At 46.0% G+C, this 22,066-nt stretch overlaps 1 protein-coding gene across 1 annotated transcript; it reads left to right on the forward strand.

The window, feature by feature from the left end:
* The first annotated feature begins 6,272 nt into the window (after nucleotides 1–6,272).
* Nucleotides 6,273–21,458, forward strand: ATP5MC3 (ATP synthase membrane subunit c locus 3). Its single transcript, XM_085645247.1, has 5 exons — nucleotides 6,273–6,411; nucleotides 6,565–6,657; nucleotides 7,822–7,899; nucleotides 8,252–8,439; nucleotides 21,204–21,458. Exons 2-5 carry the CDS (start codon nucleotides 6,619–6,621, stop codon nucleotides 21,316–21,318), a joined length of 420 nt encoding a protein of 139 aa, XP_085501373.1. The 5' UTR covers nucleotides 6,273–6,411; nucleotides 6,565–6,618; the 3' UTR covers nucleotides 21,319–21,458.
* Nucleotides 21,459–22,066: the final 608 nt, after the last annotated feature.

Genomic DNA, 22,066 nt, shown 5'->3' on the forward strand with positions numbered 1-22,066 from the left:
AGCCTATGAAGCTCTGGACTTCCTTTACTCCTCGGGGCACCGGCCACTCCTCCACCGCTCTGATCTTGCGTTCCGCCATCTCCTGTCCGTTGGGGCTCAGCATCACCCCAAGGAATTCCACTGATGTGACGTGGAAGTCACATTTGCTGAGTTTGCAGTATAGCATGTTTTCCCTCAGTTTTTTGAGAACTGCGGATACGTGCTGTACGTGTTCTTCCTCTGAGTTGGAGTAGATGAGTATGTCGTCTATGTAAACGACCACGTAGATATCCAATACCTCCCGGAACACCTCATTGAGGAAGTATTGGAAGGCGGCAGGGGCATTGCATAGTCCGAACGGCATGACGAGGTACTCAAAGAGCCCGAACCTGGTCTTAAAGGCGGTTTTCCATTCGTCGCCGTCCCTCATGCGCACAAGATGGTATGCCCCCTTGAGATCAAGCTTTGTGTATATTTGGGCCTTTTTTACCTGTTCCAGGAGAACGCTTATGAGAGGCAGGGGGTACCGGTTTTTTATGGTTATCGCGTTCAAGGCCCTAAAGTCCACGCAGGCCCTCAATTCGCCATTCGCTTTTGGAATGAAAAAGAGAGGCGATGCGGCAGGGGATTTCGACGGCCTGATGAACCCCAGCCCTAGTAACTTATCCAAATATCCCCGTAGATGTACGTTTTCGGGTTCTGTGAGCGCATACAGTCTGCCACTGGGAACGCTAGCCCCCGGAACCAGGTCGATTTGGCAGTCGAACGGTCTATGTGGAGGGAGCACCTCCGCTCGGATTTCATCGAAGACGTCCCCGAAACTGTGATACACTCTGGGCAGCTTTACGTCCTTTTCTGCTGCTGTGGCGACCATGTGACCTTCGCCTACCTCACCTTCGTGGGGGTCCTGCCGCATGCCGCACCATTGTTCACAAAACGGGGAAGTCATCTCAATGTGATGCGTAGGCCAATCCACCGTTGGGTTATGTTTTTGGAGCCAGGGTAGACCCAATATGACCCCGTACTGCGGGGCTCTGATTATGCTAAAATCGATACGTTCGTTATGCAGTTTTCCGAACCTCACCGGTATTTCTCCTGTGTGCTGTCCGATAGGTCCGGTCACCAGACTTCTCCCATCCACTGCATACACCTCCTCTGGTATCTGTTTGGGAAGGAGAGTGAGACCCAGTCTCCGTGCTTCATTGTAGTCCATGAACATGCCCGTGGCTCCTGAATCAATCATGGCTACCACAGGTATCCACTGGTCCTGCACTCCTACATGTAAGGTAATAAACAAATGTCTTCGCCCTTTTTGATTCGGGCTCAACATGGAAGGGATGTGGGTGTGACTCCAAGATGCCCCTTCCCTAGACCCGGAGTCCCTCAGTTTTCCGCCGGTGCTTCCACCACTGCTGTCACCGTTTTGTTCGCTCGGTATCGTGAGGTTTTTGGCTTGGCTGGACACTCGCGTACATAGTGCCCCTTTTTCCCGCAGTAAAGGCAAAGGCCTTGCTTGCGGCGTGATTCTTTTTCAGTGGCTGTAAGGCTCGCCCTTATAGCTCCTATGTCCATGGGTTCCGTCCTGGTGGAGGAGTTGGTCTCAGGGCCACCCTTCGAAACATACGATGGCAGCGCTTTCCCTTTCCTCTTGTGATCGCCCTTTCTTTCGTTCAATCTATGGTCCAGCCGTAGCACCAGGTTGATCAAGCCTTCACATGTCTTGGGTTGGGGGTCGATTTGTGCTACCACATCTTTGAGCTCTTCGCTCAAGCCCTGGTGAAACAGCGCGGTTTGTTTGGCTATGGGCCACTTGGTTTCGGCCACTAACCTTCGAAAAGCATTAAGGTACTGCACCAGATCATTGTTGCCTTGCCTCAGCTCCAACATCTCTCGATCGGCAGTATACGAGTCCGCCCTTCGATCAAACACCTTTAAGAATTCCTCGCGGAAGGCTCCCCAATCACATAGGATAGGGTCGTCCCTGCTCACCAGTGGGACTGCCCATTGCGCCGCGTTCCCAGCAAGATACGAGATCAGAAAGGCCACTCTGGCTTGGCTGGTAGGAAAGGCCTTTGGTTTGCAGGACAGATGCAGTGCTACTTGAGTGAGGAATACCTGCACTGTGTTGGGGTCTCCGCTGTACCTCTCTGGTGTCGCCAAAGGAATGGCTACGGGCATCTCTACCACAACCGCAGGAGCCGTGGCCGTGTGAGAGGCACCTGCCTGTAGCGGATCGTTCTGCCGAGCGTCCATTCTAGCCTTAACGTCTGCTGTTTCCTGTCTGGAAGCGGTGAGCTCGATTTGCATCGCGGCTAAGACGGCCAACACATCCTCAATCGTGGCCATGTCGTTCGCCCAACCAGGAGATAGTTATGGAAGAGGTCGGATATTATGTAACGTCCTGGCTTTCTCGGGGTTGGGACAAACAGACGACGGACCAGAGAAATGGAGGTTTAAGGATGATTTAATAAACAGATAAACAACTACAGACAACAAAGAATACCGGTACTGGAATCACCAGTTAAAGTACGATACCCATTCACAGCTCGTCTAACCGTCCTCCGCATGCACACCGGACCCGGTATGCTCCAACGGAGGGCACAGTGCTAAGCAGTGGCCGACAATGCCACTCGACCGCTGTGAAGGGTAGTTCCAAGGTTGTGGAATCTACGGGGGGCACGTGGGAGTCACCCGGCCGGGCTCTCTACCACCTGGGAACAGCCGCTCTACCAGTATCCCCCAGAGTGCTGCCACAACACAAAGACGCTGGGAACACCTCCTGGTGTGCGTCTCTTGTATCCGGGTTTAAGTGATGATACCCAAGGTGGCGCAGAGAATGGATGGGAGCAGCCGCTCTACCTATCCCAGTTCTCCTACGAGTGTCGATGGCTAAGACGCGGAAACACCTCCTGGATAGCGTCTTAGCTCTAAGCGTGTGTTTACCCAAGGAACGAGGGTTGGGAGCTTCGGCTCGCACCAACCTCGTTTTCTCCAATTTGTCAGGCTGTTGGGAGCTTCGGCTCTACCAACGGGACTTGTGCCCAATGACGTTGAATACGGCTCTCAGAACGGGACAGGACACGGGCAGGAAGCACACGCCAGCACCTCTCCTCCGCTCCTCAGAATGTTCCTTCCGCCGCTCAACTCACCAACGGGTCCGTGTACCTCAACCAGGTACTCCGGCAAAGATCAGAATATCCGACGCCGAGTCCCAGTGATCTTCTCCTTAAGTAGTACTCTCGGCGTTGTATAACCATGACTTTTGAGTTGCATAACAGGAAAACTAGGCGTTACCCTTGGTGTTATGTAACCAGAACTCTTGAGTTGCATAACATGAAAACTAGGCGTTCCCCTTGGTGTTATGCAACCAGAACTCTTGAGTTGCATAACATGAAAACTAGGCGTTTCCCTTGGTGTTATGTAACCAGAACTCTTGAGTGGCAAAAGGCAATTGTTGCCGGAGGGAATTCTGGGAGTTGTAGTCCGCTCTCCTCCAAGCGCACCAGGTTCACGGAAGTGGCATCGTGGGAGGGAATCCATGTGCGGGAGGGGATTCCTGACAAGAATACAAAACAATGTCATACATTCACCCCAGTACAGAGGTCTGGGCCTAAATCCATCGCTTTTTGGCTCACCATGCCATTCCAGTTTGAACCCAGCCATATGCAAATCAGTCTTGACCCTGTGCCTCATGGGAACAATCCAGCCTGAACCGCCAAGCCAGGTTCTCCCTGGACTGAAAGCAAGCACCCTAGGACCGGTTTCTGGGTTTCACTCCTCTTCAGCCGGGATAGCTTGATTCCAGTGGCATGGAGAGCACGGGACCCACGTCTGGGCATACCCGTACCACTCGGGGTGACAAATGCAAAAACAACAGTTGATGGACAGAATGCAGAACAATGTCATACATTCACCCCAGTACCCGAGATCTGGGCCTAAATCCATAGTTTTTTTGCTCACCATGCCATTCCAGTTTGACCCAGCCATATGCAAATCAATCTTGACCCTGTGCCTCATGGGAACAGTCCAGCTTGAACTGCCAAGCCAGGTCCTTCCTGGACTGAAAGCAAGCATCCTAGGACTGGTTGCTGGGTTTCACCCCTTTTCAGCCGGGATAGCTTGATTCCAGTGGCATGGAGAGCACGGGACCCACGTCTGGGCATACCTGTCCCACTCGGGTGTCAAATGCAAAAATAACAGCGGCATGGGTATGCCCAGACGTGGGTCCCTTGCTCACTGTGCCACTGGAATCAAGCTAGCCTGGCTGATGAAGGGTAATACCCAGAAACCGGTTCCAGGATGCTTGTTTCCGGTCCAGGGAGGACCTGGCTTGGCAGTTTGGTCTGGACTGTTCCCATGAGGCACAGGGTCAAGACTGATTTGCATGTGCTGGGTCTAAACTGGGGTTGCATGGTGAGCAAAAGAACGATGGATTTAACCCAGATCTCTTGACTAGGGGTGAATGTATGATTTATTCAACATTCCGTCCATCATTTGTTTGCGTAGCAAAATTCTTTTGAGAACATAAAGAATGAAATCAGCAATGCATCCTTCCTCAGGGGTTTCGATCCCAAAGCACAAATAATTATCCCCACCGTTGCCAGCAACAAAGGTTTAGGGGCTGTTTTATCACAGAAAGATGTTCATAATAACAAATGGGTAATCGCTTTCACGTCACGCTCCCTTCTGCAAAAGAAAAATATTCCGTAATTGAGCGTGAAACGCTTGCATGCTCATGAGCACTCAACCATTTTCAGTTGTACATATGAGGCTACCATGTACTACTTCGCACAGATCACAAGCCCCTTGTTAAAATCTTGTCCACTGCAGGTCTTCAGATGCCTCACCAAGAATACGTAAAATGTCTGTAAAGTTACTGGATTATAGCTATAAAGTAGAATACTAGCCTGGAGTCAGGAACAGGGTTGCAGACTTTTTTAGCAGATTACCATTACCCATTGAGGAAGTAATAAAGGACTCTGATGATAACAACAAAGTTGCTCTACTTTTCTGTGATGGGCTTAATGGCATTGGATTATCCGATTGGAGAGATCACATGCTAAAGGACAATATGTTGCAGCACATCTGCAAATGTATCAATAGTCAATGGCCCGAGTGGGTCTGGACGTGGATGGGAGAATCTTTTGGGAAGTGAGGAATGAATTGAGTGTCGAGAATGACTTACTATTTTGACTTGGTAAAGTGGTTCCACCTGCCACCCTAAGGAAAAGAATACTTAAACTTTGCCATGAAGGTCATCTTGGCATTTCCAAAACTGAGCAAAGAATTAAATGCAACTATTGGTGGCCAGGACTTGATAAACAGTTTGATATCCCCTTTAATGTAACTGAAATATGTTCCTGGCAGAACAAACAGGTTCAATAACTATAGCAATGGCTCTAAAAATGAACGTATTTATTATCAAAGTGCCCCATAGAGCGTTGGGCAGTTTTTATAACCCAATTTGGAATGGGAATTTGTTACATTTGTCTCACTACGGTTTAACTGTTGTTCTCTATTCGGTATCACTCTAAGTGTCAAACATAAGAAATTTAACAGCCACAATAACCAGACAGAAACTATGTATATGTCACACATAAGCTGCCTCAAAACTTGGCAGGTATTTAAATACACTGGTGGTCTAAGTCGTCCCAGACCAGCCATGGGTGACACATTTGACAACCAAGAGCAGACTACTGCCATTCCTGTGAATTTACCAACGGATAAAGGGATGTCTTTGAAACGAGTAGCGGCAGGAGGGACGGGCGAAAAGGACAAGTTAACTCGAACCCTTAGGATGTTTTAATCATGAAATGGAAGAAGGACACTGCCGGGCTTCTAACAAGCAGCTCGCCATTGTAACTTACTGACCCGAATAGTAAAATGATTTAATGTAAATTTCAAACCTTAAATTAAAATTGATGAATATATGTTTTGATTAATTATGGGTAACTGCCTGTAATGTCTCTTACCACGTTTGAATACTGTCATGTGTAATAATAGCAGGTACTGGTCAAATAATATCATACAGTTTACTTTGATTAAAATGATTTGAAAAATTCTCTCAACATTTTATTATTCAGGAACTACAAGTTATGGTAGTAAAGTTGAAAATGTGTCAAACAGCAGAGAGATTCCAGCCTCCGAATAATCTAAGATGGCTGACGTTTTTCGCAAGTTTATGGCTGATTTTCAACTGTGGTTAGTACCTTGTCTATTTCCATAGTGCGAAAATGGCAGCACAGCGTTACGGGACCGCCCACTGACCTCGGCCTGTTTTGAAGCTAGGGGGCGTTGTTCTCCTCTGGTGTGACAATAAAGTTGCTACAAAGTGACCTTCAGCTGATTTTCCCCAGCCTGCATCCGGGTGCGACGTATAAGTGTTCAGTGCGCGTGCGCACTCGTCTCCAGTCAGTTCGACCTCTGCAGCCGGTGAGTATCGGCAGGCTCCTGTCGCTTTCTTTATCCAGTGCCATCCTGCTCGAAGCACCTTTTGGCGAGGAGCTCTCGTCACACTGTAAAACCCACTGTAGTGCAGGCGGCCTCTAATCCCGGTTCTCAGTCTGTGACCTTCCTCTTTTACAGAGTGGGTGACCCCGGTTTTTGACAGCAGCTCCTGTGGACCCCCGATAAATCACCATGTACGCCTGCGCCAAGCTCGTCTGCACCCCTACCTTGGTAAGGAGAGTCTTGGGCTGGGACATTTGGGAGAGAAGGGTTGGAGCGGGGATTTTAAGTCGCTGAGGAGGGTACATTGACATTGCCCTTCCGGGCTGGGCCTATTGGCTTCATCTGAACCACGGGGCCTTCCCCGCACAACTCTGCGCGCGAACCGAATGCTCTTCTCCAGTGGGGCGTCACGGTTCTGTGTCAGTTCGTGTCGCTCCCGGGCTCGTTCGGCCCATGTTAGCTGTCAATAACCGTGACCTCTATTGGAGGATCAGCCAAGGACAAGCGCGGCCTGCACCGAACGGCTCCGGCAATGGCTTTCGAAGCTTCCATTGTATGTCTTCTTAAGTCGCCTTTCTGTGCTTTGGGTCCTCGCCAGACAACTGTAATTTTACCGATTAAGCACGCTCTGTTTTGTAGCAAGATAACATGCGCTGTTAGGGAAAGGTGGCACATCTCCAGTCAGTCAAGGACGAGTGTCGGTAATTTTTTCAGGGTTTAATAAATATATATATTATGCTTGAAATGGAAAAATGTAAGTGTTGTTTCTGAGAAGTGCCGCTAGTATACAATTAAAAGTAGTTTTAAGTCTGTCTTGAGAAGTGCCGGTACTCTCCCTCTCAAAATAAGAAAGTGCCGGTACACGGTACCGGCCCATTTAAGGTACCGAATATAGATTTTATGTATGTGTGGTTTATATATACGCTTAATTTTTCAGACGTGAAAGTCATGGTATTTGACCGGTCTACTTGGGACCGTGTCAAAGAATACTTTGCATGGGTGAGCGAGAAGCTCAAAGTTTGGATCCATGTATTGGTAGAAGGTGGTGCTTCCCTAGAAATTAACTGACGTCTTTAGCTGATTGTGTTGCTGTCACGATTGGCTTCTTTATAAACGAAGACTGTGCGTTGTGAACAAAAGTTAGCAGCCCCTCCAGTCGTGCATGTGAGTGTTCGAAACGAATATAAAATTGTCCCCTAATCTGTTTAGTTGAATCAATGTTGCTCCTTAATTTCGTACCTTTTTGTTTTAGGTTTGTTTGCAGCGACGGTGATGTAGTTTATTGTAGCAATGGCATTACTTGCTGATGGCTGCAGACGATGTATAAGCTGACAAGATGCTTGTATTTTGATGTATTTCTGTTCATATACTTGCTGTTTATTTTTCGTGTAGGTCCGTGCTGGGTCCCGAGCTCTCTACAGACCAATTTCAGCAACTATATTGTCTCGGCCAGAGGTCAGGACTGGAGAGGTAAATCAGTACTACACCGCTGTCTCTAACACAACAACCTTTATTTTATTCTCCGTTTTCTGATATCCCCGGAGGTTTTTTTCTTTTTGTGTGAATTACAATTGCATGCCTTTCATTCACGTGCTTTCCATGTTAATTGAGTGGTTGGGGAACACGTGCTCTTAACTTACCCTGTTCACTGAACTCAAGGTTATTTGTAATCGGTTTCTATTAAGTGATCAAGGTTATTTATCTGTCATGAGCCCAATCCACATCTTTATTGTGCTTCAGACTGTCCCATTCAAGATCACTGCTGTTATGTAACACTTGCACTGATTAGTTTCTTAAATTGATATTTATTTTTATGTTACAGGGGAACACAGCGTTGGTTTGCGGGACTCCGAGCACCGTAGCACTCAGGGAATTCCAGACTAGTGCAATCAGCCGGGACATTGACACTGCTGCCAAATTTATTGGTGCTGGTGCTGCCACAGTTGGGGTGGCTGGTTCCGGGGCTGGCATTGGAACAGTTTTTGGCAGTTTAATTATTGGCTACGCCAGGTAAGCACTGCTGGAGGTTTCTTGTATTCAATTGTTTTAAGGGACTGCAGCCATGAGTATAAGAAGTGTGCTCAGATTTTTGGTGCTCTATTTAGACTGTCATTACATGCAGTTGTACCATCATTGATGTTGGTATGTAAATCAATATTGCTAAACAAAGCTCAAGTTTTATGCATTCTCTAGTGCCCTCAATCGGGTTATCAAATGTCACAAATGCAAATTGAGTGTTCACCTAACTTGACATTTAGAGTTGTGTGGTTAATTCACACTGACCTCTTTTTTCCTCTGAATATTACTACAAGCCCTACAGTTTAGGAGTGAAGGTGGGACAACATTACTTGCAGTTTTGTGCTGCATCGAAATTGTTTCCATGCATTATCCTTCACCGGGAGCTCCTTTCAGAGGGCATGCAGGGGTTCTTAGGCCCAGCCATGACGGTTGAGGCCTCTTACTCCTGATGTCCAAGACTGGATCTACTGTGAATCCTGAGCTTGTCCTTCAGTTCTGGTCAAAGGCAGAAGTGTTGCAGAGCTTTCCCTCCTCACACCCAGTATGGCTACTTGGCAGATACTTTTGTGAGGGCTCAACCGCCCCTTATAGTCTGTTTCCAGACACCAAGGTTGATTTAAACTCCTGGTCTTTGAAGTTTTATGTTGAGGTTCTGCTGCTTGTGACATGTACCCTGCCTTTCCCACCTTCTCTTGAAAGGCTGTCTCTGTAGGATAGATTCCAAAGGTGATAATCCTGGGCCCCCAACCCTACACTCTTTGATTCCCTATCAGCCCATCTCCTTCCTCAGACATTCATTGGGATCTCACTGAATCATTGTCCATTTGAAATGTACAGGGGGAGTCTTGCGCTCCCATCTCCAGTGTCCCATCCAGCTCACAGGAATGCAGCAAACATCTGTTTATATTTGGGGGGGGGGGGTGGGGGTGGAATATTATGTACTCATGTTTTTATCAGGGAAGCCTGGGCTTCCCAAAATGGAACCCAGTGTCTTCCGTGTAATGTACCATTACAGGCACACTTGCACTCTGTGCATATACCCAGCACACACTGTCCACACATACATTAAGCACACACAATCACTCTGCGTGCACTGCTAAACACTGGAGTCTTTCTATATTGTACAGTGATATGCTACATGCAAACACACTGCTAGCAAATGCATTTCCCATGTGTGCACTTCACAGCACTTCTCCCTTCATGTGTTGTACTGCTTGCATGCACACACTGCACTACAGCTGTTATGTAATGTAACTATCTCTGTTCTACATATACCCAGTACACACAACAAAATGCATGCATTGCTCAGTCCCTGTACTTTCTAGGCGCATGTACCTCCAGCAGTCACTACTCTTGCACAGCACTTAAATGCAACCAATGTAAGCTGAGCCATGAGTTAACTACACAACAGCGGGACCTTAAATGCGAGGTAGCCAGTAGGCCTCACTCCATTGACATGTTACCTTCCACGTTATGCTGCTTCCACCGTGCTCGTACTGCCTTAACTTCTGGTGAAGGCAGTTGCCTTTGGGCATCCCTCCAAGTCCAACAAGACCAGTGCCTGTGAGACAGGGCTATGTCATGGCGCACATGCATGATCCATGTTTGGTTAGGACAACCCAAATCAGCATTCGGGATCCGTACAGTAGGGCAAGGGTACACATCCATACCATGTAGAAACTTTGTTTTCATGCCAATAAGCAGTTAAAACCATGCAGTATTACAACAGCAAGGTGTGAGCTGTATGTGCCTGGGTTGTCACCCGCCCCCATGCGTTTTAGGGGTTATTTAGTCCAGAGCTTTGCTGCATACACAAAGGTTTCTCAGCATTTGTTCTTCTTGTGCCTCCTGGGTCCATAATCTTGCAGATCGATGAGCTGCAGGTTGTGTGGAAGATGGGAGGTATGCAGCTTGCCTAACATTTTACCTGGGTTTGTCTTCGCATATTTAAAAATGAAATCCATCTATGACCCGTAATGTTTGTATGATTGTGACTCGCTTCACCAAAAGAAAACAATCTCTGGGATTTTCTTGAAGGCTGGCTAGTGAGGTAATTGTCTGTCTGGAAAGTTCTAGGTGGGGATTTAAGGAGGATCAGCAGCTATCTGGCCTTTTGGTTTTTCACAGTTGCACTTAAAAGTTGGGTTAGAGGCTTTAGAAGGCATGGAATTTTGGTTGGAAGGGGCATAGGTAGGCAAGAAGACTACCTACCTAGCTTTGTCAGACTGGTATCCTGGGATCATTGTTTGGACTCCCTCAGACAACTGTAGATAAATATACCAAAGCACTCAATGGAAGTCCGAGCATAGTCAATAAAATAAGCATTCTTGTAGATGTATCAAATCTGGTTTATTGAAGATCAAAGACCAGTCAATGTACATGCATGCGAAGAACAGAAAAACAGTTGTTGCATGTTTTTGTTACCCATTCACTTCTTCAAGGCTGTGGATGTGTATAAACAGTATATAACAAAGGAGGGAGAAAGATTCAGTCGAAAGATTCAATCGAAAAGAAGGGAGATTTAGAGAGGAATAATTCAGAGCAAAAGAATTTCCTATTTGGAAAAAGACCCTTCACTCACCAACCTAGTTGGTGACATGCTTCATCATCTGGGTCCCACCCTGACCGCCGAATGCCGTCAGGGTGTGCTTCGACGCCTGGAATTCCAGCGGAGCGGGTTTTCGTGTATATGGGTGAGAAAATGTGAGAGGAAAAATAAAAATATTTAAAAGTGTCAGCAGTGATCTTCCTAATTTAATATGAAGTCACTTGGCACAATTAAACTGTGAATAGATATCGTAACTGGTATTAATGGCCAGTGATATCCGTGTTGGTATGTGTGTGTGGTAGACATGTTTCAACCTTTCTAGTAATTCTTAGGTTTTCGTCAGGTCCAGGAATTTATTTGAGGAACGGGGGGGGTCTGCACTCGCGAAGGTGCATCCACAGGACCCCGAAGTAGGTGTGTAAACGGGCGTACCGTTGAGAGAACCAATGATTCAGAGCCCACGCTCCCCACGGGAACCATGAGGCTTTATATTTAGCCTTTTTAACATCCGAATCATCCTTCAAGAACGGCTTGAAGGCACAACCAACTACTCTAACAAAGGTGGAGTACACAGAGGTTCAGGGTGTGGATGCACCTTCGCGAGTGCAGACCCCCGGGGGGTTCCTCAAATTCCTGGTCCTGACAACCTAAAAATTACTAGAAAGGTTGAAACATGTTGACCACACACATACCAACACTATCACTGGCCAATAATACCAGTTACGATATCTATTCAGTTTTTAATTGTGCCAAGTGACTTCATATTAAATTATTAGGAAGATCACCGCTGACACTTTTAAATATCATTTATTTTTCCTCACTCACGTTTTCACTCACCCATATACACAAACCCGCTCCACTGGCATTCCAGGCGTCGAAGCACACCCTGACTGCATTCGGCGGTCGGGGTGGGACCCAGATGAAGAAGCATGTCACCAACCAGGTTGGTGAGTGATGGGTCTTTTTCCAAATAGGAAATTCTTTTGCTCTGAATTATTCCTTTCTCTATCTCTCCCCCCTTTTCGATTGAATCTCTTTCGACTGAATCTTTCTCCCTCCTTTGTTATATACTCATATCCAGACCGGGGGTTCGGGATCCTCATTACCCTCACTCTCTCTATTGTTTTTCTGATGTGTATTAACAGTCATTTAAATGTACCCTCAAGACGTATAAAAGTAGCCGACCTGTACATCAACTGTTTATAGATATGCTGCGGAGGGATGGGTGTAAGGGCTTGTGTTCCAAAGGATTAGAAAAATAAAACCATTTTCAAGTACAAAATGAGTAAACAATCAAATGTACAAAGATAGCGGAGAGAAATAGTATTGTGGATAACCTAAAGTACCAAAAGCATGAAGCTGGGGAAATTCTGGACTTGTGATCTCAGATATAGGACCACCGACAGCAAACGCAAACAAAGTGCATTGGTAGACTCCCAGTATCGCGCAGTCAAAATTGGGGTAACAGGGGAAGGTACTGACCTAGATAAGTAATATCCTGGCAAGAAGTTTGTCTAGAAAAAAATATTCAACGATCCAAAACTGGATTTCAAAGTAAGCCTGAAGAGTAATGAAATCACTCCACGAGGAGAAGCTTAGTTTGAAAGATTTCAATGAAACCTTATTAAAAACTTACAAAAGTAACAGTCAGGCGGAGAACCTTTAAGTTCCTACTTGTTGACTACAAACTAAGTTCTGCAGTTAAATAGCCATTACACTACCGTTATGGCTTCTCGAAATTGAGAGTCCCAGTATATTGGAATGTGAAGATGCATAGCCAATGGACTATGCTAGCAAAATAGTCTTTCACAACTTACAAAAGTCCTGTCAACATCATAAATTCAAGATGGTAACATACACATGCTTGTTATAAACAGAATAAAGTGATTATTCACATCACACATACATCACACAAGACATCTGGCCAAGTGTGCATCTTTAGAAGTAAAGTGCTGCCTTGACCTGTGAGATATGGAGAAAGTGCAGGTGACCTTACGTACGACAACTTGCTCGGTGCACATCTTTTAAAGTATAGGTTGTGCTGTGACCTAGGAGATGTTGAGTAGGTGCAAATAACGTCATGTGAAGTTTCCGCCCTTCTGCATTTCTTCCGTGAAACAGAACATTTAATATGTGTAGCTAGCATAAATTAGTTTAAGGCCCCCTGCACTCAAATTGTGGGGTCTAATATCTGATATATTGGCAAGGTCAATAAAAACGTGGTTGCATGTATAGATTGCAGAGTAGAAAGGTAGGCCTCATCCTATATCCCCATACATGATCGTTGAAAGTTAATCAGTGTTCCCTTAAGCCAATATAATTGACAACATGTGTGAGATGATAAACATTGACTGTATAGTTGACAGATATATATATATATATATATACACACTATACATCGATATATGCTATATCAAACAATTGCACATTATTTCTTTATTCTGTGAGACGTGATTCCTGGTCAGTGTTGAGACCCTGATCTTCCAACACTGACGTGCGTCGTCCCCCCCCCCCCCCCCCCCCCCCCCCCCCCTTCAAGACCAGAGACAGGCCTATGTCATGGCACATGGGCACGATCATTGTTTCCTTAGAACAAGTATTTAGTTAGGCAGCAGGTCCCAAAGGCGAGACCTATAGTCTATGCCAATGTTTGTTAACCATTGAGGCATCCTAAATGAGGAGCTGTTGATTCTGTCAAACCGCAGACCCTAATCGCGCATAAGCACTGCAACACCTCTGTCCGGTACACTGAGCAAGATCATCATTGTCCGTGTGTATACTGCACGGAGTATAAACCAAAACCAGGGAAACTGCCTGCTGTACATCTTAATTTATGCCATGGGTCAGTATATGTAATTAATCACCGCTTCATATGGGCATCTCACCCGTCTCCGATGAGTTCCAAGCATTCCGCTGATGGAAATCTTAAGTTGGCCTAGAACGCCTAATCTCTAATATTGATCTACTGCTCCTAATGTATGTTGGTTTATAGTTCCTAATATATAAAGTTGGTTTATAGCTCCTAATATGCTACGTACACAGGACCATTATGTAATTGCTCTACCGTCTTGTACTTTCTCACTATGCACTCACGCCCACGGATCTTGGGGGGGGGGGGGGCAGAGCGGGGGATGCTTCCTAGCACGGAGAGGTCCACTGTAGCACTTTTGATGTAGCTTTCATGTAACTTCATGTCATGAAACCTGTGCTCGAAGAATCGTGGGCTGGGGTTGTCCCTGCATCCTGCAGGACTCCAGTTGAGAGGATCCTATTTCCTGTTTGTTTTTTCCTTCATCCTGTAATCTCAGCGCTCCGAAGTGATCTTAAAATGATAGTACATACTTTAAAACAATCTAAATAAAAATATCTGTTTAAAATGCCGACCAAGTAACTTGATGAGAATATATATATAATTGTTCATAGCCAATTAAAACAAGTGAAAATGTATGTTTGCCAGGGGCTCGGCATGAAGTAAAAGGCTGGCTTACCTTGAGGGCAACGTGTTCATCCCGAGCTCACAGCCCTGAAGTTTGCTCCGTTGCAGGCTCCCAGGGCTTAGTTAAAAAAAAAAGGTGCAGTGTCCCTGAAGTGGACGCCGTGAAAATATAGGGTGCAGTGTCCCTAGCGGGCGCCGCGCTCGTTAAAGTAATAAAAAAAAAAATCACTAAAACTTCACCGGGGGGGGGGGGGGTGAGAACAGGAAACTAACATGACCAAGCTTCTGATAAGAAGCCTGGTTGCCATGACGATGGAAAGCTATTGTCACAAGATGGTGTCGGACTGCCCACAGTCCGTACGGGCACGCGCATGCTGTTTGCTTTGGACAAATGGCGAGATCGGAACATCTTTGTCCACGCCGACGTGTGCATGTATGCCTTTGGGAGAATTGATTGCAAAAGGCACTTGCATGGCGAACAGCGCATGCGCTGCTTTCGCTAGGCGAGACCTAATAATCCGCATTGGTGACTTGGACAACAGTATCGTAGGGCAAGGGTACACATTCATTACCATGTAGAAGGATTTTTTTTTTTTATCCCAATGAGGAGTTAATACCACTCTGTAATAAAACAGCAAGGTGTGAGCTGTGTGCCTGTGCCCCTCAAACCCACCTCCCACTCACAAATATGTGATGCAGGGGTAATTTACTCCAGAGCTTTGATGTGCACACACAAAGGTTTCTCTCAACATTTGTTCCTCTTGGGCCTTGTGGATCCATAATCTTGCAGGTCAATGAGTTGCAGCTTGTGTGGGAGTTGACGGTATGCAGGTTGTGGTTTGGTGGGAGTTGGCGGTATGCAGCAGCTTGCCTATCATGTACCTGGATTTCTTTGCACATTAAAAAGTAAAAGCCATCTGTGACCTGTTATGTTTGTATGATGTGACTTGTTTTCTTTTGGTGAAGTCAGTCACCACTTCTGTGACTTTCTGGAAGGATGGCTAGTGAGGTGACTGAGCCTGGATAAAGTTCTTGGTGGTTATTTGTATCATCAGTGTTTTCATTCTGCTAAGGAGGATCAGCAGCCATCTGGCTGTCTTGCCTTAGTTTTTCACAGTTGCACTTAAAAGTTGCGTTCAAGTCTTTAGAAGGCATGGAATTGGGGTTGTGGTAGGCAGGAAGGGGACCCATCTGGGTTGATGTCAAGACTAGTATCCTTGTTTTGACACCCTGGAGGACTACTTTTTTTAAAATTTTCTTTTAAGCAGAGTTTGTTATTCGCAGGAAGTATAAATCTGAAAACATCTCTAAAAGATGTTTCTACTTGAAGCAGTACTCTTGGGCTTGTGGAATATTTATCTCTATGCTTTTCCTGTTTGATCTGCATATCTTATATTTGGGTTGGTGGTGTTTGAGACCATGCAGTGAAGGAATTCCAGCACCAGTAGAACTCTCCTCAGAGTTCTGTGGGTTTAAAATGCACAAATGTATTTCAGCCCTGATTTGATGTCTGTCTTCATCTTTCCCTCTGTGCTTTTATGCACGTAGGAGGAACCATGTGTGAACATGGTGGTCCCACTTAGGGGATGCATTCAGTGTGTGCAGTTCCTCTAAAGTCACAAAGAAAAATAAGGGTAAAGCAGTATGTCTGGAAGCTGAGAAAGCAGATCAGGGTCTGATTGCTCGTAAACCAGAGACCTCACACACCCAGATGAGTTGCTATATCAGGCAATGTTGGGCTGTTGCTGTAATGTCCAAGGGGCCTTTGGATGGGGCGGTTAGCCAGAGGTCTTTTGAAAATAAGACACCATGATGAGGTGTGTGTGCTAGTGCCGTATGTAGATTGATGTGGTATAAATATAACCAAGTTCTTTCAGGAGCTTTAATACATGGGTCCTCTTGTTATAAGTAAAAACAAAGGGTGCTGTGTTGGAAACAATGATCCAGTACAGCTCAGTAGTGTAAATGTGGGTCAACCTGTTTCTTGCTATAGATTGTTGCTGTGGATCTGGGCAATTCATCAGGACCATGTGACCTCCAGGGTGACAGAAGGGTAGGTCTCCTTGTTCCAAGCGTAGTGTGCTGGACGCAGTTTACTCTGCAACTAGCGAGGTCTGTCATCCCCTAAGGGGCCCTTTGCTTACTCAAATGGGGTTGGATTTTAGATACTTTGAGGTATACCCTATACCTTGAGGGTGTCATATTTGTGATTGGGTACTTTGTTAATCCTTACACCTACAACCCCAATGTTTGCAGGGGAGGCAGGCAGAGTAGTGGCAAATATACTCAAACCCCGACCACCAGAAAGAGTATGGAAGGGAAGAATGGGGATGTAGAAGGAATCCTGTGGGGAAAGCAGATCCTAGTCCTCTGCCAGTGGGTAATCTGCATGAAACAGCACATTCCATGACTAAAGCATCCATCTTTCATCTGGATGGTATCATTTATTGAACTATGTTGGTGTTTTGAGTAAGAACGTTTTGGTACTGGTTTCTGTGGATAAGCAGTCATAGGCTTGTGTTGCTGTATCAGACACCGGCCCAGTCTAGGTTTCTCACTAAAGATGCCTGGGATCCATTCATTACATCTGCCCCCTCACACTGCGCTCAAATGGATGCTTCTCTGGCTATACAGTGCATTTCAGCCTGGAGGGTGGAAACTGCCCTTAATTTCTGGTTTAAGTTTTGGGGTCTAATCTCCCGATCCTGAATGTATTTTGCATTCTATTTGGTGCATTCTTGCCACAACTAACTCCCACAATTCTACAATCTTGGAGCTGCAACTACCTTGCTGGCTAGCCAATTTGAGGAATACTCTTGACAGTATACAGTCTTTACATTGTAATGCACTCTTTCCATTGTACGTATGTCACTATAGATCTTGTACTATGACCTAAAAGCGCAAGGGACTGATTTTGTAAACCTAAGTGGAGGCAGGCCTATTTTGTTGGGGGGGTGGGGGGGAGGATTGAGAAGCAGGATCATTGTCTACATTGTAGATGCTTTGGTTTCAGTCTACAGCTAAACTACTAGTTTTGGAGCCTTCCTGAGTTTTATGGACACTTGGGAATTCAGGCATCAATCTACTCGCTATGGCGTGTCCGATTTTATTAGGGCAAACTAGTTTTAGGGCCTGCTGGTTATTTTTGTTTTTAACTCGAGCTGCCCATTCAGAAAGTGACTGAGCGATTTAAAAATCTGGGGTTTGTATAGCGCGGCTACTTGCCCGTGATGGTCTCAAGGTGGGGGGAGGGGCTGCTGATTCGTCTGGGCTTGGACATTCAGTCTAAGCCAGATCTTGAGATCCTTCTGAATCAGGTCTGCAACTGTGATTGCCTGAGGTGGAGAGGTTCCTGATTTTGGGCAGGGAGGTAGGAGAAGGATCTTCCTCTGGTCTTCTTAATCTGTGCAACTGTAGCCTGAGAAAGTTGGGCGGAGCGAAGTTGTGTGACGGGTATGTCATGAAGGGCGGTGGTTCAGGTATTCTGGTCCTGCGTCGTGGAGGGATTAGAAGGCATGTGTGATCAGCTTGAATGTGATTATCTTGACTGGGAGCCAGTGGAGTTGTCGGAGGTGTTGTGTGATGTGGCTGTGGTGGGGGATGTCTAGGACCAGTCTGGCTGCAGCGTTTTGAATGTTCTGTAACCTTCTGAGCGGTTTCTGGGTGATGCTGGCGTAAGTGCATTGCCGTAGTAGAGTTCTCTGAGGAGTGCGTGGGTGACCCTCTTTCTGGATTCCGTGGGGAATGTCTTTCAAAGCAGACTAAGCGTGTGGAAACAGGATGAGAATACTGCGTTGATCTGGCAGTACATTGTGAGCAAGGAGTCCAGTACGATGCAGAGGTTATATGCATGGTCTGTGGGGGTGGGAGGGGTTCCCAGTGCAGCAGGCCACCAGGCATCGTCCCAGGCTGAGGGTGCAGGTACCAGGATGAGTATTTCAGTCTTTCCTGAGTTATCTTTCATCCAGGTGGCATGGCCTTCATCCCGCTGTGTACATTGGTTCTGGTGTCTGTGGGTTCATTGGTGTTGTCTGTGTGGGAGACTATGCCTGTGGTGTCTGACGATGGCTGCAAGGTGTGGCCATGTAGATGTTTACGAGGATGGTACTCCAGGAGGGGCCATGGGGCACTCCGGAGCCAATCTCTGTAGGTTATGAAAGGAACGGAGGTAGTATTACTCGCTGTGTTCAGCTGGTAAGGAAGGAGTAGATCCAGTGCTGGCCCTTGTCGCGGATGCCAGTGTTGTGAAGTTTTGCAATTAGGGTGCAGTGGGAGACTGTATCAAAGGCAGCCAAGAGGTCCAGTAGGATGAGGACTGTGGTTTCACTGTGGTCGAAGAGGGAGCTGATGGTGGTTACTTTGGAATCCAGATTGAGCTGTCCAGGGCGTGGTTCTGTTGGAACTCAGTTGGGCGTTGATGGCAGCCTTAATGGCCTTGAAGAGGAGGAGGGAGATGGTCTGAAGTTCTTGAGGTCTGTCGGGTCTGGGGATGGCTTCTTCAGCAAGGGGTTAATCTCTGAATCTTTCCAGTCATTGAGGAAGGTGGCATTTTGATGGTGTGGCGGAGCTTTGGAGGGTCAGATACAGGTAAGGGTCTGATGGAGTTCTGGAGTGGATGGTCTTGAGTCTAAGTGGAGTCCAGTTGAGCAGTATCTGTTGGTGTGGTGTAGTTGTGTGATCGGCGATGTGGCAGGGTCTTTGTGTTAAAGCAGTCTCAGATTTGCCTGATCTTGTGGTAGAAGTTGCCACGTTTGTGGCAGAGGTCATGGTAGGGTGTGATATCTATCTCGCTGTTGGGTCTGACTAAATCCTTGACTGGTGAAGAGTTCTTTGCTGTTGTGTGTTGGTGTTTATTCAGTCTTGGAGGCACGTTTTCTTTGTGGTATTGAGGAGGTGGTGTGCATTGGCGGCGATTTTGAAGGTTGTATTGGTTTCTAGGGTTTTTTCATCCATTATTTTGCGAGCCGTATGCAGGTGCACCTGGACTTGTTTGGGACGGGAGTAAACCAGCTTGTTTTTTGGAGTGTTGCTTGGCTGGTGCCTTCTTGAGGTGTACCAGTGTCTGCGCAGTTGGGAGATCCATTGTGATGAATGTGTGCGGCTGTGTTGGAGTCTGTCAGTGGTGTGGTGGTGTTGAAGGAGAGATGTTCTTCAGTGACCTTGTTCCATGTGGATGATGGCAATACCTCCTCCTGGTCGGTTGGCATGGTACTTGCAATTTTTTTTTTTTTAGCCGTTGGAGATAGGACCAGAGCAGGGTTTAGTCCAGGTTTCTGTGAAGGCCATGTTGGAAGAGGCGGCATCATGGAGGTTCCAGATTTCTGTGGCGTGTTTGTGGAGGGAGCGCATGTTGAGGATGCAGCTGAGCCAGTTGGGTGCACGGTTGGCTGGGTGGCGAGCGGAGCTGGCAATTTGGGGTGGGTGAGGGTGTGGCAATTTGGGGTGGGTGAGGGTGTGGCTGTAGTTCTTGGATGTCCTTCGGTGAGGTGGCAGGCGGTGTGGCATCCTGTGTTGAGGGTGCTGGCGTCGTATCAGTGGAAGGTCTAAGAACACGGGTAGGGTCACTGGAGGGTGGCGGGCCCATGGGGATCACCACGCGAAAGGCTGCAAAAAGTGCAAACCGCATGAAAAAGGCAAAAGAGTTGGAGAAAAGCAGAGACAGAAGGCCTGTCCAGCAGCAGAGCAGTGATGCGCTACCACTAGACCAACAGGGAGAGGCGCATGCATGTGCCTGTGGGTCGAGGAGGGCCTCTAACTCCTGACCAGTGGGTCAGCAGCAGCAGCAATGGGGGCAGCGGTAGCCAACAGGCGGTTCTGTGCAGTTATTGGAGCAGTCCACTAGAAAGATACCTTTACATTTTTTTTATCTTTGGTTTTGACTGCATTCAGTCAGCAGTCGAATGTTAGCTTATGTGTTCTAACAAGCTGCTGCTAGTTTTATCCTGGAGATTAGTGTTTACTTTTCTTTGAATGCAAAGTTAGTGGATTTTGTAAAGTGAATTGATAGTTGTGCTGGCCCACAACATTTAAATAGCTTGTAAATTAACTGTACAAGTATTTTAGTAGTTGAAACTTTTTTTTTTTTTTTTAAATGAGATGGAAACAAAGATTTTAATAGGATGAAAGCATTCATAGGTTGGTAATACTTGGTGATGTGCAAATTATAAATATTTGCAGAAACCGGATTTCTGCACTGTAGAGTCGTTTTATCAGTTAAACTGCATGTCTGTTGGAAGTTTTGTTCCCATATCCGTGGAAAATGTAGGTCTGTAAATGCTTGAGTGCTACATCATGCTCTAGTAATATATTTGTTAAAAGTGACTTTTTTAATATAAACGGAGAAGCCTTCCTAATAGTGAACTAAGAAGCATCTCAATGGTCTTGTACCATGTGTATATAATGTGTATGTATATAGCTAAAGTTTGGTCTGATAAATCAAACTAGTTATGTACAGCAGACATGCTGAACTCACATTTGAATGTGCTAGCGTATGTGGTAATGATGGAAAGGTGACTCCGTATAATTAAATATTTGCCAAGTATCACACTCGGAGTCCAGTTTATTGGGTAGGTTAAGTAGATTATTAAAATCACTAGACCTGCAGGTCTTGTAATATATTCTGATTTTTCGAGGCCTGTAGTCTTAGTAAAAATGTTCATTAATTTACTCTGCTGGTCACTTTTAAGCTCTTGACACAATAGGTTGTATTTGCCCCATGTAACGAGTGCTTGCTGTTTTGCATGTTGACATTTTTCTTTCTTTTGTTTTTAGGAACCCTTCTCTGAAGCAACAGCTCTTCTCTTATGCTATCCTTGGATTTGCACTTTCTGAAGCCATGGGTCTGTTTTGTTTGATGGTTGCGTTCTTGATCCTGTTTGCCATGTAAATGTGATGCTCAAGATGTTGGCATTAGATGATACAGATGTGATTCTACGTATTTTACTCTGGCTACCAAGAGATGTGTTGTCATGGGAATGTACATTCTTTGCAAGGTCGTTTCATTAAAAATAGTAAAACTTGTACAAATGTGATGGTGTCCATTCTTGTGGGAGAAAACTAACGTGCGCAGTGTACTTTTTTTTTTAAGTGTTTCATGACCAGCCTAGGTTATCCAACATGTCTGACTTACTGCTGCCAATTTCCACTTTAGCTTCATGCACTGTCCCAACTCCACCTGTTTTCTATGCCATCTTCAACAGAACTATTGGTTCCCACAGCAAGGGCAGCCCACTCCTCAACAGATGTTTGTGGTTTGTTTTGTTTTTTGTTCACCTGTCTTACTAGATCTGTTGAATTTGTCCATGCAGCACCACCTGGGCCACACACCTGTTTCAACTTTCTTTGTTGGGCCAGACATTTCGCTGTGCTCACCACTTGGTTCTTTAACCAGCACCGCGCAGTTTTTCTAGTCGCTAGTATTGTCGACAGCCTGTACTGCTTTTCTGCATTATTCATTCCTTATTCATTTTCTACAAATTCTTCATTTGGGGGAGACACAACTCAGACTTTGTTGTAGTCAAAGTCTTCAGCTTTGCGTGTAGGTTTTAAAAAATATGCTAACCCTTGGACTTCAGCTGTCATTGCAAATCTAGTCTCATCGACCTCATCTGTTTTTGCCTCCATTTCGATTCTTA

Source organism: Triturus cristatus, chromosome 3_1, assembly GCF_964204655.1.
Source record: "Triturus cristatus chromosome 3_1, aTriCri1.1, whole genome shotgun sequence".
In the NCBI taxonomy this organism is placed as follows: domain Eukaryota; kingdom Metazoa; phylum Chordata; class Amphibia; order Caudata; family Salamandridae; genus Triturus; species Triturus cristatus.